The following is a 27500-nucleotide window of genomic DNA, read 5'->3' as shown; positions in this document are numbered from 1 at the left end:
TACGATACGATTTTAACAATATTTTTTTAAACTTGAATAATGACAATATATGACTGGAAAAGTAGTATTTTATTTGAAATGCACAAATACAAAACATGTTGTTGTGGGAAATTGTTATTACAATAACAACTAGAAAAAACATGAGATTGGAGATAAGGCTTATCTTGAAATAGAATGAGTTACACCGTCACTTAGATTTACTTTGAACTAAAAGGTTTCTCAGCAGTATAAATTCTCATTATGCATCTTCAGTTTTTCTTCAAACTCAAACAAGACTTTTCTTAGTCTATTTTTTATGCATCTTCAGTTTTTCCTGTCAAGTAAACAGTTTTGCCAGAAACTCAATTGAATGGTTTCTCTCCTGTATAACTTCTCATGTGTCTCTTCAGAGACTTGTTCAACTGAACTACTTTCCACACATTGAACTTCAACAAACAAAGACGTTTCTTTGTCTATTTTTGGAAAAAAAAAAAAAAAAAAAAAAAAAAAAAAAAAAAAAAAATTTCACGATATGAGATTTCATCTCAACGATACATATCGTGACGTTTTACTATCGCGAAATTTCGTGGGACGATATATTGTGACACCCCTAGTTGAGACACATTACTGTACAAACACCATAATCTCAGTTGCATGTTATGCTCCTCAGCCTGCTTATTTAACGGGAGCCCCTGGAGTCAAAAAAGGTTGCAAATGATAGAAAGAGTGCTGACCGTATCTGAGGTCAGCATCCAGGATTACTTGTCAATTATGATCTTATGGAACGACCGGTATAAAAAGGCAAATCCTGAATCAGTTCCCTTGTGTTGAGAGGGTTTTTTGTAGTGGGGTTGGATGGTCAGAGAAACATCCTTGTGTTTGCCAATTCATATCCCCAAACTGGAAGGCTCTGCCTGGGGATGTGAATGAGAAACACTTTCAATTTCCACATAAACTACTATTACAGTGCTTAAATAAAAATCCAAACCCCCAACTGTTGCAGAATAGCCAACTGTATAATATGGCTGCATTGGTCAGCTCCCAGATGTGAGTATATATGTAAGGGTTAATGCACTTCGCCTCGGACGGTTCACGCCTCCACGTCTTCCAATAATTTCTGATAATGGACACCTCGTCGTGCATTAACCCGCTTATACCATGGTCACTTGCCAAAGAAACAAAACAAGACCATTCATTTATATTTCCATGCATTTTGCAATCAAAATCTAGTTTTCATAACCTTGAATATGAGTTGAGAACCGGCGAGACAAAATAGTCCCCTCGGCTGCTCAAGATTAGGCTATCATTGGATAAAATGGCCGCTTAGTGCCTGCATCTGACACAATTCTAGAGTCAAGCTAACTAATCATTTAGCCAATTGTATGTAACATACGAAATAAAAGCAAACGGCAATGTCTAAGAATGCAACGCCATGTAACTGGCTCGTTAAGTCTCGCATTCAAGGGAATCACATTAACGTCTGCGCCTCTGCGGGTCTTATAAGACGTAAATGGCGCGAGGCTGGAGTAGACTGAAAACCATCAGCTTTCTATGTTGGAGTCCAGGTATGTTTTGTGCAACTTTGCCAGTTACCCAAGAGTGAATAAAAAGTGAGAGAAGGCCTGCCTGTGCCTGGGTCACTCTGTCTGTGACTTCAGCCAGTGAATGTTAATCATGCTGCCTGCCTGCCATCTGTCGGGCCGTGTCCCTCTTGATCTCAGGTCACTGACTGGTGGCATTAGGATCCATTGACGTAGGACAGGAGCGGAGACTCCTCTCCTAACAGGCTTAGTCAGCCAGCCTAATGCCAGCTCCCCTCCTGCAGCACGCGAGGCGAGGCGAGGCTAGCCTGCCTGATGTGTGTGAGGAGACCCAAGCACCAGTCAGCAAAACACACAAGATGTTCCATATCTGTTCATCATACATACAGTATGTGCCTGTGGTCAAATGTTGTAAAGCAGCAATGGAGTCTACGCCACCTTGCTTTTGAAAATCTGCCTTTTGATCCCAACGCCCATGAGAAAGGTTGTGCATATTAGCTGTTTCTGGGGGGGTACAAAACATTAATTTTCACATCGTGGCCACTAGGGGCCGAGGCATCTATAAGAGGGCCTGTCTGTCCGATGATGTCATACAGTCCTAGACGACTCAGCCTGGTGGCGAGGTCTTCTTCTTCTTCTTCTTCTAATGGCTTCCCGGCAGACTGGATGCCCTGCGGCACACCGCTGCCTCTCACAGGACACCACATCAATTCCCCCTCCTCAATGTTCCTCCCTCCGGCCGCCTCGCTCTCCTCGCTCTCCCGTTCCACATCCGTGTTCCCGGCCCGACCTCTCGGCCCTCGTGCAGCACGCCCACCTCCCTCGCCAGTCTCACCTGTGTGAGAATGCTGTTCGTGGACTACAGCTCAGCATTCAACACCATAGTACCCTCCAGGCTGGTAAGCAAGCTCAAGGATCTGGGACTAAAACACAGCAATGTGTGACTGGATCCTGGACTTTCTGACAGACCGCCGCCGCCAGGTGGTGAGAGTGGGCAACCTCACCTCCTCCCCACTGACCATCAGCATAGGAGCGCCCCAGGGATGCGTCTCCAGCCCCTTCTGGTACGACCCCTACACCCACGACTGCGTGGCGACTCAAACCTCGAACACCATCGTGAAGTTTGCAGACGACACAGCAGTCGTGGGGCTGATCTCCAGGAGCGACGAGACGGCCTACAGAGAAGAGGTGGAGGCCCTGGAACAATGGTGCCAGGACAACCACCTCTCTCTAAACGTCTCCAAGACCAAGGAGATCATTGTAGACTACAGTAGGGGGGGGCGCACACCCCCAAATCACCATCAATGGCACAGTGGTGGAAAGGGTGGACAGCTTCAAGTACCTGGGAGTCAACATCCACCAGGACCTGACATGGGCCAGCCACACTGCCACTGTTGTCAAAAAGGCCCAACAGCGACTACACGGACTCACGCCTGAAGAAATTTGAGCTAAGGCCAAAAATCCTCAGGGACTTCTACAGAGGCACCATTGAAAGCCTGCTGACTGGTTGCTTCACCACCTGGTACAGGAACTGTACCACCATGGACCGCAGGGCGCTAAGAAGAGTGAGGCGCGCTGCCCAGCACGTAACAGGATGTGAGCTGCCAGAACTGCAGGAACTGTACAACCAGCGGTGCCTCAGGAGGTCCCTGAAGATCATCAAGGACACAAACCACCCCCACAACAGCCTGTTCTCCCTGTTACCCTCAGGGAGGAGATACAGGGTCCCAAAAGCACGTACAAATCGCTTGAGGGACAGTTTCTTCCCGCAGGCCACGAGACTCCTTAACATACACAAATAAACTCCCAACAATCATGTAGTAGCTGTACGGCAGCTGCTACCATTACATATGTTTAATTATGCCTATGTTATTTGCACCTGTGCAAACAGAATGTTTAATTGTGTTTAAAGGTGTCTATGTTAGAAAAGAAAAGAAAAAAGGTTTTCTGTTATTGCTTGTTTTCCTGCATCTATATGCCCTGTTATTTTGCACCTATATGCCCTGTTATCTTGCACTATGTTGTAACGGAGTCTACAGCACAAGAATTTCACACGTGATACTTGTACTACGGAGTGACAATAAAAATCTTGAATCTTGAAACTTGAATCATCGATGGCTCGGACTCCATATGTCATAATGATGTCATAATGTGTATATTATGTCACCAGCGATGTCATTCGCAATTGTGATGTCATCGGTGATGTTATCAGTGATGTCATCAGTGAAAAGTGATGCCCCGAGTGAATCATTGATGATGTCACAATGACAATGTCCTGTGAACTGATGTCACTCATGTTATGTACACTATAAAAAAATGGCGACACACTAATTGTCCACTATTTCTGTCATAGGTTCTGTCATTCGATTCCGAACAGGGCTAGTGTGACATCATCAATGAAATGACATGACTTATCAGTGATGTCCTAAATCTGATGATGTCATTGACATTGTAACATCATCAGTGATGTCATAAATCCTTCCCTGTTGAGGATCTAAATTGGACGACTCTTGCTCATAGCCCAGCCAATAAAGCCTCAACCTGCGGCAACAACATTGCACATCGGCCAAGCCACCCAGTCCAAGTCCAGACTCCGGTGTCCTGTTTGAAATGTGTCTAATGCCTGTTGAAGAACATTTTAATATTGTGTTGGGTTGTCATGTGGCAAATTACACTCCCCCACTGTGAAGATGATTGAGTAACTATGAATTTGACTGCTAAGTTGTTGTCTAATATAGTTTGTTTCTATATAGTTACCTTTCAGTTTGAGCACATATCTGTTTTATCCCTGTGGTCAAGGGAAGGCCAATCAATATTTGTGAACAACTTTCCCAAATTCAGAAAATTGACATTTGAACTTGAATCTGAGCAGTTTCTTAGGGTATGAGTAAGGAAACCGTCATAGAGCTTTGAAATAACTCTTTTGCTTTGCTTCAAAAGGGACGGCCAACCTCATACTTTAGCATGAGCTCCACCATGCAAGCAGAAGGTGAGTTTTTGCGTGATCAACTTCAAAGGTTAAACTCTGCTCTCAGCCAGCATGGGCGACGCTCTCAAGTCACACCAGCTCAGGTTGAGAAGACAAGTCATGCAGAGTCTCCTGCTCCCTGGTTCTCAGACAAAAGTAATATGGCTACTTTGATAGCGTATGATCGACATAAGGAAATGACTGAACAGCTGCGCAGAAACCAGGCGCAGATGACAGATGTCAAAGTGAAGCTAGAGAGGGTTATCAAAGAGAATGAAAGGCTGCATGCAGAGCTGAGGGAGTCAGTGGAGAGGCAGCTTCAGGCCCTGCCGGTGGCATCAGGAGCAGAGGGCAGCGCACTGGAGGAAGAAGGAGTCATCAGAAACCTTCAAGGACACATTTATGATGGTCAGCGACAGCAGCTCAAGGATCAGCTTCTTCAGTCCCAGCAGCACACCCACAAACTCCAAGTGGCCAATCAGAAAATGGAATCAGCTAAGCAACAGTTACTGACGAGAGTGACGGAGCAGAGCGCAGAGATGGACGTGGTACGCAGCCAGCTCAGGCAGGCAAAGACTGAACTCAGGACAGCCACAGCCAAAGTAGAAGAGATGACCAAACTGCAACAGTATATCCAGGAGCAGATACAGAGACGAGACGAAGACGTGGCAGAGGCTCAGGGCAGAGAGGAAGCCACAGACAGGAGGCTCCAGCAGCTTCTCTCTAGCTTGAGTCAGCTAGAGGTCAGGCTAAACGCTGCATCTCAGGAGGTGGAGGCGGGGCGCAGGAAGCAGGTGGTGTGGGAAAGACAGGTGGGCGAGCTCCACGGGCGCTGTACCTCCCTCGAAGAGGAGAGGTATGAAGCCCTGGCCAAAATCCGTGAGAGCATTCAGCTGGCCGATGAGGCTACGTTGCAGAAAGACCAGGCCCTGTTAAGAGAGAAGCAAAAGATGGAGGAGTTGGAGAAGACTAATGAGGCCATCAAGCAGCTGATCCAGGATGCTGTCGTCCGCACCAGGAAAGAGGTGGAGAATGTGCGTAAGCAGTGCAACATTCAAATCATCCGCATGGCAGAGGACTTCTCCACCTTGCAACTGGAGTGTGCAAATAAAGACTCTCAGTTTGAGAGGTCCCTGCGAGAGAGGAAAGCCGTTGAGGAGAAACTGGAGAAGGTATATAATGATGGCAGGGCAGAGCCGGAGTTCAGGAAGATAGATGCTCTCCACCAGAGGTGTCTAGATGCAGAGAGGATGAAAGACGACATTGGCATCACTCTGCAGAGCACCCAGAGCAAACTCAAACAGATGGAGATGGACTACAGCGAGAAGCTGTCCCGGTGCCAGGAGGAGGTGCAGCGGCTGCAGGACTCTCTGGCAGTGGCCCGGGACGACTGTGCCAGCATCAGTGATGAGCGGCTCCAGCTCCAACAGGAGAACCTGCAGTTCCGTAGGGAGATGCATGAGCTGCACAAGGCCAGCCTGCTGGCCCAGAAGAAGGTCAAGCAACAGGTGTCACAGATGGAGCAGGAGTACAGCGTGAAGGAGCTGGGGCTCGATGCGCGGGTGCGGGAGCTGGAGGAGAGCAGTCGAAACTCCAGCACTGATCTGACACGTCTCCTCACAGCACAGCAGAGGGTGGCTCAGCGCTGGAAGGAGGAGGCCAAGAACCTGACCAAGACCTCAGAGACTAAACTCAACAGCCTCAAGGCAGAGGTGAAGCGTCAGAATCAACGTTCACAAGCGCTAGAGATTCAACTGGGGACTGAACATGATACCGTTGCCGAGTATGAGAGGCAGCTAGCAGAGTACCAAGAGAAGACCAGCCATCTCCAGAGACGACTGACATACGCGGAACAGAGGGCAACCACTGCTACACAACAGCTGAGTATGCTGGCATCACAGCGAAGGAAAACAGCCATGGTGGATCCAGAGACTGTATGATAGTGACTGTCGCTGTGCTGACCATAGGCACAGTGGTGCAGTGGTAGCACTGTGCTGACCATAGACACAGTGGTGCAGTGGTAGCACTGTGCTGACCATAGACACAGTGGTGCAGTGGTCGCACTGTGCTGACCATAGGTGCAGTGGTGCAGTGGTAGCACTGTGCTGACCATAGGTGCAGTGGTGCAGTGGTAGCACTGTGCTGACCATAGGTGCAGTGGTAGCACTGTGCTGACCATAGACGCAGTGGTAGCACTGTGCTGACCATAGACACAGTGGTGCAGTGGTAGAACTGTGCTGACCATAGACACAGTGGTGCAGTGGTAGCACTGTGCTGACCATAGACACAGTGGTGCAGTGGTAGCACTGTGCTGACCATAGACACAGTGGTGCAGTGGTAGAACTGTGCTGACCATAGACACAGTGGTGCAGTGGTAGCACTGTGCTGACCATAGACACAGTGGTGCAGTGGTAGCACTGTCGCCTCACAGCAAGAAGGTCCTTGGTTTGATTCCCGCCTGGGACACTGTGGGCGCTGAGGGTGTGTCCCCCTTGCCATGTCCTCAGTGCCTACTGCCCAGGGGGGCTATCTCATCAAAAGGGCCTTTCTGTGTGGAGTTTGCATGTTGTCCCCGTACTCCCCTGGGGTTTCCTCCAGATAAGAACACCCGCCCACAAAAACCATGCAAAAACACAGCCATGGTGGATCCAGAGACTGTATGATAGTGACTGTCGCTGATCTGATCATAGACCCTTTTCACCGGACTCATTTTGAGATGGTAAAGCCGCAAGTAGAGCAGATGTAACCAATAATTAATGATGGCCCTCATTAATGTTATTGGTTACACCTGCATTACTTCCTGCTTTACCCACCTCAAAATGGTTGCTGTGAAAAGGGCCTATAGTGATAAAAAAAAATGCAGCCAGCTGTTCAGAGGTCTCTGTCCTCTTTGTTTACATGAGTTCCGGCTGTGATACCCTGGGCAACAGTTCGAGCAACGCTTTAAGAAAACATTCATTGCTTAAATTGTTGCAATGCTGTTGTAGCGTTTATCTATCTATCTATCTATCTATCTATACTATAATGACGATATCGTCTCTCTGTCTGTCCTTCGCGTATCTCGAGAACCGTTGGTCGGATCGACTTGAAACTCAGGGAGTGCGCTGATGGCGACCCGGCGGAGTGCAGTGCCCTGTTTCCGTGCGATTCGGACGCGAAACACGTTCGATATTTGAACATTTGTCTTCAGTTCTGCGCTCCTTCAAGCTCCAACTGATCTTTCCGTAGGGTCGTTGAGGAGGTGAGAACAGTCAACGCAGGGTCGTTAAGTAAGTCAACAATGGACTCCTTGAGAGTGAATGGTGGGGGGGTAAAATAATTTAATAAGTACATTTGTAATAGTAAAATAAATAGAAAATAAGTGATGGGGTTAGCAGGTGAAGGCGAGTGTGAAGAGGTGGGTCTTGAGGACCTGTTTGAAAGATGGTAGGGTGTTTGCTTGACGGATGTGGATGGGGAGAGTGTTCCAGAGGGAGGGTGCAGCGACTGAAAAGGCCCTGTCGCCCCAGTCGCTGCACCCTGCACTAATTGTAAACATGAGAGAGAGGGCAGCCTGAAATGAGGAGAGAATGGAGGGAGAACATGTATTTGTAAGCTGATTCATAAGCAGCATTAATATTCAAGTCTGCCATGAATAAAATCAAGGGGAAATAATCAGTAGAGCTCAGTGATCTTAGTTAAGTGAGATTTCTAAGACATTTTTACGTGGCTATAATGAGTCACGCATTCAGAAATAATATCCTATAGGGCAGTGGTTCTCAAATTAGGGTCCGGGGACCCCCAGGGGTCCATGGCACTTTGCCAGGGGGTCCGCGAAAAGTTTTCAGGGAAAAAAAAAGAAATTGTGTGCAAAAGCTTCATAGTTCAACGAAAATATGTTATGCTTTAAATCTAAAATGGTTCATGGATTATATTCTAATCTGCCAACCCTTTCAATTTAAATGTCAAGCACGTTAGCGTGACAACAACAAACCAGGGTTGCTAGCCTCTCCAAGCTAGTAGCCAGCTAAGACAAGCTAATGACCAGCCTAGCCAATAGATGACCCAGTGGGTTGCTAGCCTCTCCAAGCTAGTAGCCAGCTAAGACAAGCTAATGACCAGCCTAGCCAATAGATGACCCAGTGGGTTGCTAGATTCTCCAAGCTAGTAGCCAGCTTAGACAAGCTAATGACCAGCCTAGTCAATAGATGATCCAGTGGGTTGCTAGCCTCTCCAAGCTAGTAGCCAGCTTAGACAAGCTAATGACCAGCCTAGCCAATAGATGACCCAGTGGGTTGCTAGCCTCTCCAAGCTAGTAGCCAGCTTAGACAAGCTAATGACCAGCCTAGCCAATAGATGACCCAGTGGGTTGCTAGCCTCTCCAAGCTAGTAGCCAGCTTAGACAAGCTAATGACCAGCCTAGTCAATAGATGATCCAGTGGGTTGCTAGCCTCTCCAAGCTAGTAGCCAGCTTAGACAAGCTAATGACCAGCCTAGTCAATAGATGATCCAGTGGACTGCTAGGTAAGACAAATCAGTAGTCGGCTTCTCATTTCTCACTGACGGTCTCTCAGTTGCCGGTGCTGACAGATCATTGGCCAGATCCATAGCTGGCTTCGGCAAAGATATAGCCTCCGACGGCTTCTCAGTAGTCTTAAATTTGTCCCTTACGCTGCCCCATAAAGGACTGCCCCCCTAAGACCAAAACAAATGCGTGATAGACATATGAATTGACCAACCACGGAAATATTCCATATTTGCAGCAATCACCCTGGAGCCATAGATTTTTATAGATCCATAATCACTTATTTTCCAGCCCAAACTGGACTTTATCTCAGCTGCACCTGCTCATATATTTTGTGTTTTATTTCACTCGCTGATATTTTATGTCATTTCCCCCTGATGTAATTTCCCCCTGCAACTAAGCCCAACCAATCAAACTGGAGCACTTGAGCCTGAACTCTCTCTTTCTAGCTGAGGTGATAGGGCCTTAATCTCATGCGGCACGTGAAGAGAGAGTCTGCCTTATGGTCCAGGTGGGCGGCAGCCGTGACGAGTGGCATCACATCACCTGGATTAGGGATGCACGATATATCGGCAATCATATCGGTATCGGCCGATGTTGGTCATTTTTTAACATATCGGTCATATCGGTATCGGTCAGATGTTGCAATGTTAATATCGGTTATCATTATCAGCCAAATTCTTCACATTGATATGAAATAATGCAGTAAATCTATGATTTATGGGCTTTTCCAAAGGCTTTGCAAATAAAGAAATGCATAACTTTTTCAAATTCAGTGTTAACATGTGTTTTTCAGTATGTACAAAATGTGATGATCATAAAAATGTGGTTTTATACAGATCATATCGACATCGGTAAATATCGGTCATCGGCCATAACAGCAATGTTAATATCGGTTATCGGCATCGGCCAAAATTTTCATATCGGTGCATCCCTAACCTGGATGTGTCCACATCTCGCTGGGTGGAGGTTGGGGCGGGATTCCTGGGCCAGGAATGGACCGCTCTGACGCACTCTGTCTGTCCCTCTCTCACAATCTGGAGGATCCCCCATCTTAAGCCCCTTTTGGGATAATTATAGGCAGGCTGTCAAGAAGGCTGGAGGGAGGCTCGAGAGGTGCAGAGGGAGAGGGAGAGGAGGCAGAAGGCTGGAGGGAGGCTCGATGGGTGCAGAGGGAGAGGGAGAGGAGGCAGAAGTGTGAGAGAGAGATCTAATGAGAGGGAACAGGAGGAGGTACAATAAGCGGAAGTGGAAAATACTACAGAAAGAAAAGTCAGTGATGACAGAGTGAGCAAGAACCAGAGCTTTGGTGCTGCTGCTCACCTGAAACAACCCAAATTTGGAGACTTTTTGTCTGTTTTATTTTTTTATTTTTTTACCTAAAACGTATTTTTCCACCATATCTTTAAGTTCAGTTTAATTTATATTTGACAGGGACATTACAGTAGCATTACAATTGTACCATGCATGTTTGCCCAAGAACTACTAGATGCACTGTGTTTAGTGTTTGAGAGACACAATAGGTGTTGTGAATTAGTTGTCGTAAATTAGCGTTTCTCTACAAACTGTAGCGAAACACTAATTTACAACACCTGCCCACAGGAGGCTTAGAAAAAGAAAAAGAAAAACACAAAAAGACATGCACAAATTCATCCATAAATACACAAGAATACATATACATAAACAACTTATTATACACACACACACACACACACACACGTATTTTCAGTTCAGTGGGTAGACACTTGCATCAATTCTATTCCTGTCTTATTTAAAAAAAAGTCTCTCCCTGTCTTTATTTCTTTAGCTATAGCACTTATCATACATGATCATTCTCTGGATACAGGAGCATTTGTCCTGTGGTTTCTATGCTTGTCCTAACTGGTGGCTTGTTGACAAACGAGCAGTTGAAGCCTACACCTCAATTAGACGGGCTATATCTGACCAACATGCCAAATGTGTCATTCGCTCCCATGCCCTACAATTATGATGTAGCCAAATCGATGAACGTGTCCATCTATGTAATGCTGGTGTGTATTAAGTTGGAGTAATTATTATTTGTCTGACATTTCTGCATTGCATTGGTTGATGCGCCGGAGAACAGCACTGCATTTATTAGGGGTGGGGGAAAAAATCGATACACCATAGTATCGCGATATTTTGCCTGACGATATTGTATCGATATTTGGACGCCAAGTATCGATATAAAAAAAAAAAAAATGTGCAGGCCATGCCAGGCCACCGGCTACTATAAACTTTAGTTCCAAGCCCAGCAGTAAACAAACGGTAGCATATTTTCATTTTGTTTGAACAGTAACAGTTTTGTCATAACAGTAATTTACAAATTCCCCAGTTACTGAATGGGCTGCACAAGATGTTTTGTGTAAGTGAAGTGGCATTGTTCAAAAACTACCTAAGTACAGTAGTCCACACACACATCCAGTTAAGGTGGACTGTAAGTAGACTGTAACAAACAGTTCAGTTTGTCAGGTGCATGCAACTATGACATGACTTTATGAAAGTTGTTGGTCTGTCTACTTGACAATGTTGCTGCAATAAAATGGTTGAAGTCAGATGTACAGACTGAAAAATTGTTCTTATATAAACCAGGTGTTGACAAAGTATTCCTTTGGTGACATCATTTGCAGTTGAAAAAGTAAGAAATCGCAATATATCGAAATATCGCAATATTCAATATATCGCAATATTCAATATATTGCAATATCGGCAGTATCGCAAGATCGCAATACTATCGTATCGTGACTCAAGTATTGTTTTAGTATCGTATCGTGGGCATCTGGTGATTCCCACCCCTAGCATTTATACTAGCTTGATGTGTACAGTGTTGTGTAAATGTAACCTGCCAAAATGAGTATGATCAGTACTAACACTTAGGTGCGGGTGATGTGTATGTGTGGTCTTGAGTATGATCAGTACTAACACTTGGGTGCGGGTGATGTGTATGTGAGCTCTTGAGTAGGATCAGTACTAACACTTGGGTGATGTGTATGTGTGGTCTTGAGTATGATCAGTACTAACACTTGGGTGCGGGTGATGTGTATGTGTGCTCTTGAGTAGGATCAGTACTAACACTTGGGTGATGTGTATGTGAGCTCTTGAGTAGGATCAGTACTAACACTTGGGTGATGTGTATGTGTGGTCTTGAGTAGGATCAGTACTAACACTTAGGTGCGGGTGATGTGTATGTGTGCTCTTGAGTAGGATCAGTACTAACACTTGGGTGCGGGTGATGTGTATGTGTGGTCTTGAGTAGGATCAGTACTAACACTTGGGTGCGGGTGATGTGTATGTGTGCTCTTGAGTAGGATCAGTACTAACACTTGGGTGATGTGTATGTGTGGTCTTGAGTAGGATCAGTACTAACACTTAGGTGCGGGTGATGTGTATGTGTGGTCTTGAGTAGGATCAGTACTAACACTTAGGTGCGGGTGATGTGTATGTGTGGTCTTGAGTAGGATCAGTACTAACACTTGGGTGCGGGTGATGTGTATGTGTGGTCTTGAGTAGGATCAGTACTAACACTTGGGTGCGGGTGATGTGTATGTGTGGTCTTGAGTATGATCAGTACTAACACTTGGGTGCGGGTGATGTGTATGTGTGGTCTTGAGTAGGATCAGTACTAACACTTGGGTGCGGGTGATGTGTATGTGTGGTCTTGCAGGACAGTTCCAGTGTGGTAACAAGCGCTGTGAGAAGCAGGAAGGCCTGAAGAGCTGGGAGGTGAATTTTGCCTACGTGGAACAGGGGGAGAAGCGGAACGCACTGGTCAAACTCAGTAAGCCACAAGACAAATGACATCTCGATTTTCTCCGATTATTCTTAAAAGGAGTGTGTGTGTGTGTGTGTGTGTGTGTGTGTGCGTGTGTGTGTGTGTGTGTGTGTGTGTGCGTGTGTGTGCGTGCGTGTGCGTGCGTGTGCGACTAACTGTGTCTGTCTGGGGGCTCCTGTCTAAGACTCGGTGCATAATAATCCTCCTTCAGGTATCATACTGTAGACAATCCTGTTAGAATAATTGCCATAATTGTAAGACCCACCACTCATAAGTGAACTTAGCCGAGCAGGAAATGACAGGTGGTTTTAACGAGCTGGCCCAGACGACTTCTTTCTGCTCATCCTCGTGTCCTCATCTCTTCAAGGACCCCACCTCACCTCCCCCTGGTCCCCAGCCAGCCTCTCCTCCGGCCCCTGTCTTGTCAAAAGAATATTTCCCCGCCTGGCTCTTAACATCTTAGCGAGCTCATCTTCATCCTGCATGGCCTTTACAGCACATGTGTCAAACTCAAGGCCCGGGGGCCAGATCCGGCACGGCACCTCATTTTATGCGGCCCGCGAGAGCTAGCAAAGAATACAATTTGCGCAATACAATTCTTCGCAATATGGCTTAAAATAGCTATTGTTAAATGGAATAATAGTTGTAGGCTACTAGCTGTCTGTTTGCCATTGTTTTCCCTATAATTCTGCTTTCAGAGCTAGTTATTAAGTATTAAGTTATTACTAAAAAAAACAATAATAACCAAATCAGAGGCAATTATGAAATATTATAACACCTAGGCTAGATACATTTATATCGTGTTACATTTACAACCGGCCCTTTGAGGGCAACCATAATGCTGATGTGACCCGGGGTGAAATTGAGTTTGACACTCCTGCTTTACAGAGATGCAGAGAACTGGTTAGGACTTATGTCAGGGTGCCGTCAGGGTGAGAGATGTTGAGTTGGGGTAACCCCCCCCCCCCCCTTTAAATAGACATTTTATTGATTTTGGAATTCCCACAGGAAATCCTATATAAACAGCTCTTCTGATCAATCTAAATACTGTACTAGTATAAAGCAACAGATTACTGTTTTTCTTTGGGAATCTACAGAGAGCCCAGATCACCCGTCACCATCAAAATGATGAAGATCTGAAATGATCTGTTGCTTTATCTTGGTACAAGTGACTGCAACCGTAGATTGAGGGTGCTTTCTCAGTGGGGACCCGGGAGCGGAAACCGAGCACACTTGTCCCCAAACTGACCCCACTTGAAAAGGTGGTCTGGGGGAACGCTTGGGTGTGCCCGGGGACGGAACACTTGCGAATGTGAACGCCAACCGTACCGAACCACATATACAACACACGGGCGAGGATACACTCCAGGCGTGGTTGGTGACGCAAGTGTACTCTCCAAATGTTGCGTTCCGTTCCCGAGCGCGGAAAAACTTTGAAAACTGACCAGCAGGGGAGAGGGGAGGGTGGGGCAATCGTACTCTGGCACGGAACGGAACGCAACTAAAGCAATCGTTCCCCACTGAGAAAGCACCCTAAGCTTCATTTACCAATTCAGCAACATTACAGTAAACCAGTTACGAGGGCAAAGGTCAAAGTTATAGCCCTCTGATTATAGCTATAATGATAGCAATAACAACAATAGCAATACTACTAGAAATGATAAACAATGGACCAAAGTGATGATGATGCAAAACTTTCTGGCACTCTCTTTGATAGGACTATGCCCTGAATGCTCCTTCAAACTCAACTACCACCACAAGTAAGCCAACATTCCTTTTGCCCATTTACATGTATATGACATGATCATATATTTACATGTATATGACATGATCATATATTTACATGTATATGACATGATCATATATTACATGTATATGACATGATCATATATTTACATGTATATGACATGATCATATATTTACATGTACGGTATATGACATGATCATATATTACATGTATATGACATGATCATATATTTACATGTATATGACATGATCATATATTTACATGTATATGACATGATCATATATTACATGTATATGACATGATCATATATTTACATGTATATGACATGATCATATATTTACATGTATATGACATGATCATATATTTACATGTATATGACATGATCATATATTTACATGTATATGACATGATCATATATTTACATGTATATGACATGATCATATATTACATGTATATGACATGATCATATATTTACATGTATATGACATGATCATATATTTACATGTATATGACATGATCATATATTTACATGTATATGACATGATCATATATTTACATGTATATGACATGATCATATATTTACATGTATATGACATGATCATATATTACATGTATATGACATGATCATATATTTACATGTATATGACATGATCATATATTTACATGTATATGACATGATCATATATTTACATGTATATGAAATTATCATACATTTTGAAACTTTCCCAGACCTTTCAGACTGTTAGACTTCATAAAAACATGTCTATTAGAATGTCTTCATCCATTCAAAATCTTATGCCAAGAATCGTTCATCTACCTCTGGAAATGCCTTTGAACATGCCGGGTTTCAAGTAGTATTTCTAGTATTTCTGGGCGTGTAGTTGTGGTATACTCTTGGACGCTGTGGACGTGTAGTTGTGGTATACTCTTGGACGCTGTGAACGTTAACTCAATATGTTTTTAGGAGGAGAGAGGTGAAAGCAAAGAAGAAGACTACAAGGCATTCAGAGGAGAACGAGGAACCACCACAGAAGAAGAGCAAGAAGAGGAGATCCAAGTCGTCTTCCCACTCCAAGAAGCACAAACGCAAGCGGCACCAAGGTAAGTCCTCTCCTCTCCTCTCCTCTCCTCTCCTCTCCTCTCCTCTCCTCTCCTCTCCTCTCCTCTCCTCTCCTCTCCTCTCCCCTCCTCTCTTCTCTCCCCTCCTCTCTTCTCCTCTCCCCTCCTCTCTGCCCTCCTCTCCTCTCCTCTCTTCTCCTCTCTTCTCCTCTCCCCTCCTCTCTCCCCTCCTCTCCTCTCTTCTCTTCTCCTCCTCTCCTCTCCTCTCTCCTCACCTCTCCTCTCTTCTCCTCTCTCCCCTCCTCTCCTCTCTTCTCTTCTCCTCTCCTCTCCTCTCTTCTCCTCCTCTCCTCTCCCCTCCTCTCCTCTCCTCTCTCCCCTCCTCTCCTCTCTTCTCTTCTCCTCTCCTCTCCTCTCTTCTCCTCCTCTCCTCTCCCCTCCTCTCCTCTCTCCCCTCCTCTCCTCTCCTCTCCTCTCTTCTCCTCTCCTCTCCTCTCTTCTCCTCCTCTCCCCTCCCCTCCTCTCCTCTCCTCTCTCCCCTCCTCTCTTCTCCTCTCCTCTCCTCTCCTCTCTTCTCCTCCTCTCCTCTCTTCTCCTCTCCCCTTTTCTCCTCTCCTCCCCTCCTCTCCTCTCCTCTCCTCTCCTCTCCTCTCCTCTCTTCTCCTCCTCTCCTCTCCTCTCCTCTCCTCCCCTCCTCTCCTCTCCTCTCCTCTCCTCTCCTCTCCTCTCCTCTCCCCTCTTCTCTTCTCCTCTCCTCTCTTCTCCTCTCCCCTTTTCTCCTCTCCTCCCCTCCTCTTCTCTCCTCTCCCCTCCTCTCCTCTCTCTATTTTCTCCTCTCCAAGTAAAAGGCCTCATTAATTTCAAGGCAGTAATCGGGTGAGAGGGGAACAGCCTGTTCTATTTCACGCTAAGTTCTTGGAAGCGATGCCATTCTTATTTTTCATTTGTCTTTGACACCATTATTTTGCCATTTTCCCTTTAAGGTTTAAAGCGTAGTTTATTTGATAACTGTTTATGGCTCTGTCTTCCTCTCCTCGCTTCATAGATCACTCCTCCTCCTCCTCCAGCAGCTCAGACCAGTCGCAGGACTCGGACAAAGGTAGCCATCATGACCGCCCTAACACGCACGCACGCACGCACGCACGCACGCACGCACGCACGCACGCACGCACGTACACACACACACACACACACACACACACACACACACACACACACACACACCACCCACACACACAAACGACAGTTGCTCATCTCTTCCCCCAGGCCTCTCACTGTCCCTCTGGGAAACACATCCATTAGGCCCAGAGTTGATAGTAATAGACTGACAGCAGGCACTCAGAGCTCGCTCGCTCTCTCTCTCTCTCTCTCTCTCTCTCTCTCTCTCTCTCTCTCTCTCTCTCTCTCTGTCGTTTTCTCTTTTATTTCTCTTTTTCTCAGTCTTTCTATTTCCTGTCTTTTCTCTCTCTGTGTATTTTCTCTCCTTATTTTTCTTTCTTTCTTTCTTTCTTTCTTTCTTTCATTTCCTTCCTTTCCCTGCTTTGCCCTTGTGAGCAATTTTCATAATTAGACTATATCAAAAAATATGGAAGGAGTCGGCGTGATGTCTCTGGTTTTGAAGCCTAGAGTATGAGAATGTGACCGTCGCCATCTTGGGGTTCTTGTGCAGCTCGCATGAGACAGCACGAGACCAGGGCTTTCCCACAGAGCCACAGCTCCTCTCCCACAGAGCCACAGCTCCTCTCCCACAGAGCCACAGCTCCTCTCCCACAGAGCCACAGCTCCTCTCCCACAGAGCCACAGCTCCACTCCCACAGAGCCACAGCTCCTCTCCCACAGAGCCACAGCTCCTCTCCCACAGAGCCACAGCTCCTCTCCCACAGAGCCACAGCTCCTCTCCCACAGAGCCACAGCTCCTCTCCCACAGAGCCACAGCTCCGCCTGCTATATTTGTTATTTGACTCTAAACGCTGAGTTCTATAAAGACCCCCCCCCTGTACAGTTGATATGAAAGGTGAAATTAGCTATATAGTACAAAACCGCTCTTTGAACCAGGCTGTAGAACTGTTGTAAAGTCGGCGGGGAACGATTTCCTTTTGGAGCCAGCCTCAAGTGGCCATTTGAGGAACTACAGCTTTAGTATCGTTTCTGCGTCTTCACCTGTCCAAGCCAGAGCTTGCTAAACTGACTCTGCCAGATGGGGGCAGTATTGTTGCTGTGAAAACAATACCGCCGCCATCTAAGCAGAGTCAGGTTACGAGCTTACCACCTGGCAGAGTCAGGTTACGAGCTTACCACCTGGCAGAGTCAGGTTACGAGCTTACCACCTGGCAATATAACATGAAGTATGTCTTTGCCCTCGGGCTCCATTCTCTGTGTAACCTAAAGAAGACCAAGGCCACATTCCAGGGTCTGATGGAGGGATGGGTGGTGTGGAGGGAGGGAGGGATGGTGTGGAGGGAGGGATGGGTGGTGTGGGTGGAGGGATGGGTGGTGTGGGTGGAGGGAGGGATGGGTGGTGTGGGTGGAGGGAGGGATGGGTGGTGTGGGTGCAGGGAGGTAGGGATGGGTGGTGTGGGTGGAGGGATGGGTGGTGTGGAGGGAGGGAGGGATGGGTGGTGTGGGTGGAGGGAGGGATGGGTGGTGTGGGTGGAGGTAGGGATGGGTGGTGTGGGTGGAGGGATGGGTGGTGTGGGTGGAGGGATGGGTGGTGTGGGTGGAGGTAGGGATGGGTGGTGTGGGTGGAGGGATGGGTGGTGTGGGTGGAGGGAGGGATGGGTGGTGTGGGTGGAGGGAGGGATGGGTGGTGTGGGTGGACGACGTATACATAACAAAAATGACCTTTCCTTGTCCAGAGGTTAGGCCATTGGGTTCAACATCCTTTGGAATCCACACAAACACACAGATATTGCCTCCCACTACGACCCCACTGCCTTTCACTCACACAGACACACATTTTAAAGCAGCTATTCAAGGTTGAGCTGGACACATTTTAAAGTTCCCACTGGTTTTCCTGCAATATCATGTTATTTGAAGAGGTGCGTTCCAAACAGTTTCACGCATTCATCACATTGGATGGTGGTTTTCAGCTGTTTTTATGAGCTGAAAAACAACATCAATGGAATACCGTTTTAGGTGATGGAAATCCTCCAACTGGAATAGAAGATCAGAGCCACAGTGGGAACCCTGACATACATTGACAAAATCGGTGTTGTTGGTTGACATAATGATTGTTTCATGCTAACGTGACTGACTGCTCTCTGAACCTCTCCTAGCAGACAGCGAGGCTGGGGAGGAGCCAGAGGGCCCATCAGAAGCGGAGCACTGGCGAGGGCCCGCCCCTGCGGTGGAGGAAAAGTCAAGGTGAGATTAACGTTCATATTAAATCACACCCCGTAAGCTGCTGTAAGACCATCACAGACTACTTAGCATACATAGGACGCTGAACCCTATATAGGCAATAGACCACTTAGATCCCCTCTACAAAGCTGTCTTTAGGGGTCAAAGTGTCCTTTAGCAGGACAGGAAAAGGCTTCCCTGCGTCTGGCTCACCATCAGGTCCGACCCGACTGCTGAATTCTATACAAGTCTGCATGTCTCAGAAGGAGACAAGTCTGCATGTCTCAGGAGGAGACAAGTCTGCATGTCTCAGAAGGAGACAAGTCTGCATGTCTCAGAAGGAGACAAGTCTGCAAGTCTGCATGTCTCAGAAGGAGACACGTCTGCATGTCTCAGAAGGAGACAAGTCTGCATGTCTCAGAAGGAGACACGTCTGCATGTCTCAGAAGGAGACACGTCTGCATGTCTCAGGAGGAGACAAGTCTGCAAGTCTGCATGTCTCAGAAGGAGACACGTCTGCATGTCTCAGAAGGAGACAAGTCTGCATGTCTCAGAAGGAGACACGTCTGCATGTCTCAGAAGGAGACAAGTCTGCATGTCTCAGAAGGAGACACGTCTGCATGTCTCAGAAGGAGACACGTCTGCATGTCTCAGAAGGAGACACGTCTGCATGTCTGAGGAGGAGACAAGTCTGCATGTCTCAGAAGGAGACACGTCTGCATGTCTCAGAAGGAGACACGTCTGCATGTCTCAGAAGGAGACAAGTCTGCATGTCTCAGAAGGAGACAAGTCTGCATGTCTCAGAAGGAGACACGTCTGCATGTCTCAGAAGGAGACAAGTCTGCATGTCTCAGGAGGAGACACGTCTGCATGTCTCAGGAGGAGACAAGTCTGCATGTCTCAGAAGGAGACAAGTCTGCATGTCTCAGGAGGAGACAAGTCTGCATGTCTCAGGAGGAGACAAGTCTGCATGTCTCAGAAGGAGACAAGTCTGCATGTCTCAGAAGGAGACACGTCTGCATGTCTCAGGAGGAGACAAGTCTGCATGTCTCAGAAGGAGACAAGTCTGCATGTCTCAGGAGGAGACAAGTCTGCATGTCTCAGGAGGAGACAAGTCTGCATGTCTCAGAAGGAGACACGTCTGCATGTCTCAGAAGGAGACAAGTCTGCATGTCTCAGGAGGAGACAAGTCTGCAAGTCTCAGAAGGAGACAAGTCTGCATGTCTCAGGAGGAGACAAGTCTGCATGTCTCAGAAGGAGACAAGTCTGCATGTCTCAGGAGGAGACACGTCTGCATGTCTCAGAAGGAGACAAGTCTGCATGTCTCAGGAGGAGACAAGTCTGCAAGTCTCAGAAGGAGACAAGTCTGCATGTCTCAGGAGGAGACAAGTCTGCATGTCTCAGAAGGAGACAAGTCTGCATGTCTCAGAAGGAGACACGTCTGCATGTCTCAGAAGGAGACAAGTCTGCATGTCTCAGGAGGAGACACGTCTGCATGTCTCAGGAGGAGACAAGTCTGCATGTCTCAGAAGGAGACAAGTCTGCATGTCTCAGGAGGAGACAAGTCTGCATGTCTCAGGAGGAGACAAGTCTGCATGTCTCAGAAGGAGACACGTCTGCATGTCTCAGGAGGAGACAAGTCTGCATGTCTCAGAAGGAGACAAGTCTGCATGTCTCAGGAGGAGACACGTCTGCATGTCTCAGGAGGAGACACGTCTGCATGTCTCAGGAGGAGACAAGTCTGCATGTCTCAGAAGGAGACAAGTCTGCATGTCTCAGAAGGAGACAAGTCTGCATGTCTCAGAAGGAGACAAGTCTGCATGTCTCAGAAGGAGACAAGTCTGCATGTCTCAGGAGGAGACACGTCTGCATGTCTCAGGAGGAGACACGTCTGCATGTCTCAGGAGGAGACAAGTCTGCATGTCTCAGGAGGAGACAAGTCTGCATGTCTCAGAAGGAGACACGTCTGCATGTCTCAGGAGGAGACAAGTCTGCAAGTCTCAGGAGGAGACAAGTCTGCATGTCTCAGGAGGAGACAAGTCTGCATGTCTCAGAAGGAGACAAGTCTGCATGTCTCAGAAGGAGACAAGTCTGCATGTCTCAGAAGGAGACAAGTCTGCATGTCTCAGAAGGAGACAAGTCTGCATGTCTCAGAAGGAGACAAGTCTGCATGTCTCAGGAGGAGACACGTCTGCATGTCTCAGGAGGAGACACGTCTGCATGTCTCAGGAGGAGACAAGTCTGCATGTCTCAGGAGGAGACAAGTCTGCATGTCTCAGGAGGAGACAAGTCTGCATGTCTCAGAAGGAGACACGTCTGCATGTCTCAGGAGGAGACAAGTCTGCAAGTCTCAGGAGGAGACAAGTCTGCAAGTCTCAGGAGGAGACAAGTCTGCATGTCTCAGAAGGAGACACGTCTGCAAGTCTCAGGAGGAGACAAGTCTGCAAGTCTCAGAAGGAGACAAGTCTGCATGTCTCAGGAGGAGACACGTCTGCATGTCTCAGGAGGAGACAAGTCTGCATGTCTCAGAAGGAGACAAGTCTGCATGTCTCAGGAGGAGACAAGTCTGCATGTCTCAGGAGGAGACAAGTCTGCATGTCTCAGAAGGAGACAAGTCTGCATGTCTCAGAAGGAGACACGTCTGCATGTCTCAGGAGGAGACAAGTCTGCATGTCTCAGAAGGAGACAAGTCTGCATGTCTCAGGAGGAGACAAGTCTGCATGTCTCAGGAGGAGACAAGTCTGCATGTCTCAGAAGGAGACACGTCTGCATGTCTCAGAAGGAGACAAGTCTGCATGTCTCAGGAGGAGACAAGTCTGCAAGTCTCAGAAGGAGACAAGTCTGCATGTCTCAGGAGGAGACACGTCTGCATGTCTCAGAAGGAGACAAGTCTGCATGTCTCAGGAGGAGACACGTCTGCATGTCTCAGAAGGAGACAAGTCTGCATGTCTCAGAAGGAGACACGTCTGCATGTCTCAGAAGGAGACAAGTCTGCATGTCTCAGAAGGAGACAAGTCTGCATGTCTCAGGAGGAGACAAGTCTGCATGTCTCAGAAGGAGACACGTCTGCATGTCTCAGAAGGAGACAAGTCTGCATGTCTCAGGAGGAGACACGTCTGCATGTCTCAGGAGGAGACAAGTCTGCATGTCTCAGAAGGAGACAAGTCTGCATGTCTCAGGAGGAGACAAGTCTGCATGTCTCAGGAGGAGACAAGTCTGCATGTCTCAGAAGGAGACACGTCTGCATGTCTCAGGAGGAGACAAGTCTGCATGTCTCAGAAGGAGACAAGTCTGCATGTCTCAGGAGGAGACACGTCTGCATGTCTCAGGAGGAGACACGTCTGCATGTCTCAGGAGGAGACAAGTCTGCATGTCTCAGAAGGAGACAAGTCTGCATGTCTCAGAAGGAGACAAGTCTGCATGTCTCAGAAGGAGACAAGTCTGCATGTCTCAGAAGGAGACAAGTCTGCATGTCTCAGGAGGAGACACGTCTGCATGTCTCAGGAGGAGACACGTCTGCATGTCTCAGGAGGAGACAAGTCTGCATGTCTCAGGAGGAGACAAGTCTGCATGTCTCAGAAGGAGACACGTCTGCATGTCTCAGGAGGAGACAAGTCTGCAAGTCTCAGGAGGAGACAAGTCTGCATGTCTCAGGAGGAGACAAGTCTGCATGTCTCAGAAGGAGACAAGTCTGCATGTCTCAGAAGGAGACAAGTCTGCATGTCTCAGAAGGAGACAAGTCTGCATGTCTCAGAAGGAGACAAGTCTGCATGTCTCAGAAGGAGACAAGTCTGCATGTCTCAGGAGGAGACACGTCTGCATGTCTCAGGAGGAGACACGTCTGCATGTCTCAGGAGGAGACAAGTCTGCATGTCTCAGGAGGAGACAAGTCTGCATGTCTCAGGAGGAGACAAGTCTGCATGTCTCAGAAGGAGACACGTCTGCATGTCTCAGGAGGAGACAAGTCTGCAAGTCTCAGGAGGAGACAAGTCTGCAAGTCTCAGGAGGAGACAAGTCTGCATGTCTCAGGAGGAGACAAGTCTGCATGTCTCAGAAGGAGACAAGTCTGCATGTCTCAGAAGGAGACAAGTCTGCAAGTCTCAGAAGGAGACACGTCTGCATGTCTCAGGAGGAGACAAGTCTGCAAGTCTCAGAAGGAGACAAGTCTGCATGTCTCAGAAGGAGGCAATTTCTTAAGGGGACATGTGACTTTGCCGGTTTTCAACCAGCTTTGTATCATATCATTACTGGTGTCATTTTGTCACTATCACTGTCACCATCACTATCGCTCGCTCTACCTTCATTGGTAGAACTTCCTGGACCAAATGACATCATTATGACATCATTTGGTCCAGGAATGGGGAGCTCTCTGTCCATGCAGGATTGCATAATACAGTACTACTGATTTTGTAATCATACCAAGCTGGTTGAAAATGGGCAAAATGACACTTTGATGACACTTCTAGTGAGCGGGGTGCTCTCCAATGTGACCTTTATAGGTGCACTTTCAGAGCATGTCATGCTTTGCCCTGTCATCTGAACGCTCACAGCCTAATGGCTCAGTTCAATGGAAGCAGCAGGAGATCTGACCTTTCCAGAAAAGGTGTTAAAAGTAGCTGTGTTCATGTAGAAAAAGTGTGGATCTAGATGTTTTTGAACCGCCTAAATCAGTGGTTCTCAAAGTGGGGTCCGGGGACCCCCAGGGGTCCTTGAGGTCCTTATTTTCACTATAATTCCATCCAATACTAACACAATGACAGAATGTCTGACTAGTTTGGTCACGGGTTTCATACACTTTCTGTAATAAAACATCTCAAAGCAAAAGCTGTATCCGATGGGTGACCCTGGGACAAAGTCTTATCAAATGGCGGTCCGTGGTCTACTTTGTGTCAGTTGAGGTTAATTTAGGCCCTAAATTAATAGTTAGGGTTTAGCTGCCCCACCTGCCTTTACAAAACGTCACACATGAAAACTGTTCAAAGTGTTCCTTCAAAGGCACGTGGGCTCCATTTTCTCTCTTTAAAATTCAAGTTTATAGAATGCATTTCCAGTGTAGCCCAGTGTGTGGAGCTATGCCAGGGCTACAGTCGGACGCCACGCATACAAAAACAATCATTTAACCCCAGCATGACCACTGGTACATACTGTCATGACAGAAGCATGACCACTGGTACATACTGTCATGACAGAAGCATGACCACTGGTACATACTGTCATGACAGAAGCATGACCACTGGTACATACTATCGTGACAGAAGCATGACCACTGGTACATACTATCGTGACAGAAGCATGACCACTGGTACATACTATCGTGACAGAAGCATGACCACTGGTACATACTATCGTGACAGAAGCATGACCACTGGTACATACTGTCATGACAGAAGCATGACCACTGGTACATACTATCGTGACAGAAGCATGACCACTGGTACATACTGTCATGACAGAAGCATGACCACTGGTACATACTGTCATGACAGAAGCATGACCACTGGTACATACTATCATGACAGAAGCATGACCACTGGTACATACTATCATGACAGAAGCATGACCACTGGTACATACTGTCATGACAGAAGCATGACCACTGGTACATACTATCATGACAGAAGCATGACCACTGGTACATACTATCATGACAGAAGCATGACCACTGGTACATACTGTCATGACAGAAGCATGACCACTGGTACATACTGTCATGACAGAAGCATGACCACTGGTACATACTATCGTGACAGAAGCATGACCACTGGTACATACTATCATGACAGAAGCATGACCACTGGTACATACTGTCATGACAGAAGCATGACCACTGGTACATACTATCGTGACAGAAGCATGACCACTGGTACATACTGTCATGACAGAAGCATGACCACTGGTACATACTATCATGACAGAAGCATGACCACTGGTACATACTGTCATGACAGAAGCATGACCACTGGTACATACTGTCATGACAGAAGCATGACCACTGGTACATACTATCGTGACAGAAGCATGACCACTGGTACATACTGTCATGACAGAAGCATGACCACTGGTACATACTATCATGACAGAAGCATGACCACTGGTACATACTGTCATGACAGAAGCATGACCACTGGTACATACTATCGTGACAGAAGCATGACCACTGGTACATACTGTCATGACAGAAGCATGACCACTGGTACATACTGTCATGACAGAAGCATGACCACTGGTACATACTGTCATGACAGAAGCATGACCACTGGTACATACTGTCATGACAGAAGCATGACCACTGGTACATACTATCATGACAGAAGCATGACCACTGGTACATACTATCGTGACAGAAGCATGACCACTGGTACATACTGTCATGACAGAAGCATGACCACTGGTACATACTGTCATGACAGAAGCATGACCACTGGTACATACTATCATGACAGAAGCATGACCACTGGTACATACTGTCATGACAGAAGCATGACCACTGGTACATACTATCGTGACAGAAGCATGACCACTGGTACATACTGTCATGACAGAAGCATGACCACTGGTACATACTGTCATGACAGAAGCATGACCACTGGTACATACTGTCATGACAGAAGCATGACCACTGGTACATACTGTCATGAAAGAAGCATGACCACTGGTACATACTATCATGACAGAAGCATGACCACTGGTACATACTATCGTGACAGAAGCGTGACCACTGGTACATACTGTCATGACAGAAGCATGACCACTGGTACATACTATCGTGACAGAAGCATGACCACTGGTACATACTGTCATGACAGAAGCATGACCACTGGTACATACTATCGTGACAGAAGCATGACCACTGGTACATACTGTCATGACAGAAGCATGACCACTGGTACATACTGTCATGACAGAAGCATGACCACTGGTACATACTGTCATGACAGAAGCATGACCACTGGTACATACTGTCATGACAGAAGCATGACCACTGGTACATACTGTCATGACAGAAGCATGACCACTGGTACATACTATCGTGACAGAAGCATGACCACTGGTACATACTATCGTGACAGAAGCATGACCACTGGTACATACTGTCATGACAGAAGCATGACCACTGGTACATACTATCGTGACAGAAGCATGACCACTGGTACATACTGTCATGACAGAAGCATGACCACTGGTACATACTATCGTGACAGAAGCATGACCACTGGTACATACTGTCATGACAGAAGCATGACCACTGGTACATACTGTCATGACAGAAGCATGACCACTGGTACATACTGTCATGACAGAAGCATGACCACTGGTACATACTGTCATGACAGAAGCATGACCACTGGTACATACTGTCGTGACAGAAGCATGACCACTGGTACATACTATCGTGACAGAAGCATGACCACTGGTACATACTGTCATGACAGAAGCATGACCACTGGTACATACTGTCATGACAGAAGCATGACCACTGGTACATACTGTCATGACAGAAGCATGCCCACTGGTACATACTGTCATGACAGAAGCATGACCACTGGTACATACTGTCATGACAGAAGCATGACCACTGGTACATACTGTCATGACAGAAGCATGACCACTGGTACATACTATCATGACAGAAGCATGACCACTGGTACATACTATCATGACAGAAGCATGACCACTGGTACATACTGTCATGACAGAAGCATGACCACTGGTACATACTATCGTGACAGAAGCATGACCACTGGTACATACTGTCATGACAGAAGCATGACCACTGGTACATACTATCATGACAGAAGCATGACCACTGGTACATACTATCATGACAGAAGCATGACCACTGGTACATACTGTCATGACAGAAGCATGACCACTGGTACATACTATCATGACAGAAGCATGACCACTGGTACATACTATCATGACAGAAGCATGACCACTGGTACATACTGTCATGACAGAAGCATGACCACTGGTACATACTATCGTGACAGAAGCATGACCACTGGTACATACTGTCATGACAGAAGCATGACCACTGGTACATACTATCGTGACAGAAGCATGACCACTGGTACATACTGTCATGACAGAAGCATGACCACTGGTACATACTATCGTGACAGAAGCATGACCACTGGTACATACTGTCATGACAGAAGCATGACCACTGGTACATACTGTCATGACAGAAGCATGACCACTGGTACATACTGTCATGACAGAAGCATGACCACTGGTACATACTATCATGACAGAAGCATGACCACTGGTACATACTATCGTGACAGAAGCATGACCACTGGTACATACTATCATGACAGAAGCATGACCACTGGTACATACTGTCATGACAGAAGCATGACCACTCGTACATACTATCGTGACAGAAGCATGACCACTGGTACATACTATCGTGACAGAAGCATGACCACTGGTACATACTGCATGACCACTGGTACATACTATCATGACAGAAGCATGACCACTGGTACATACTGTCATGACAGAAGCATGACCACTGGTACATACTATCATGACAGAAGCATGACCACTGGTACATACTGTCATGA

At 46.9% G+C, this 27500-nt stretch overlaps 1 protein-coding gene and 1 pseudogene across 3 annotated transcripts in view; both read left to right on the top strand.

Moving 5' to 3' along the window:
• The window catches only part of fra10ac1 (FRA10A associated CGG repeat 1), a 43059-nt gene that overhangs the window by 12028 nt on the left and 3531 nt on the right, over positions 1-27500 (top strand). Inside the window, exons 9-13 of one of the 2 annotated variants that reach the window (XM_083634540.1) lie at positions 12675-12788; positions 14500-14542; positions 15494-15630; positions 16634-16687; positions 18867-18951. In XM_083634540.1, coding sequence (XP_083490666.1) covers positions 12675-12788; positions 14500-14542; positions 15494-15630; positions 16634-16687; positions 18867-18951 — 433 coding nt within the window. Of the gene's footprint in view, positions 1-12674; positions 12789-14499; positions 14543-15493; positions 15631-16633; positions 16688-18863; positions 18952-27500 lie in introns of both variants that reach the window. The other variant, XM_083634539.1, reaches the window with a different exon arrangement.
• Positions 4497-6428, top strand: LOC310774560 (sodium channel and clathrin linker 1 pseudogene; annotated as a pseudogene). Its single transcript has one exon. The product of its transcript is annotated as a sodium channel and clathrin linker 1 pseudogene (transcript).

The sequence above is a fragment of the Poromitra crassiceps genome, assembly GCF_964638095.1.
Source record: "Poromitra crassiceps genome assembly, chromosome: 4".
NCBI classification, from domain to species: domain Eukaryota; kingdom Metazoa; phylum Chordata; class Actinopteri; order Beryciformes; family Melamphaidae; genus Poromitra; species Poromitra crassiceps.
The sequence above is the reverse complement of the archived record's forward strand: the minus strand, read 5'-3'. Positions and strand labels throughout refer to the sequence as shown.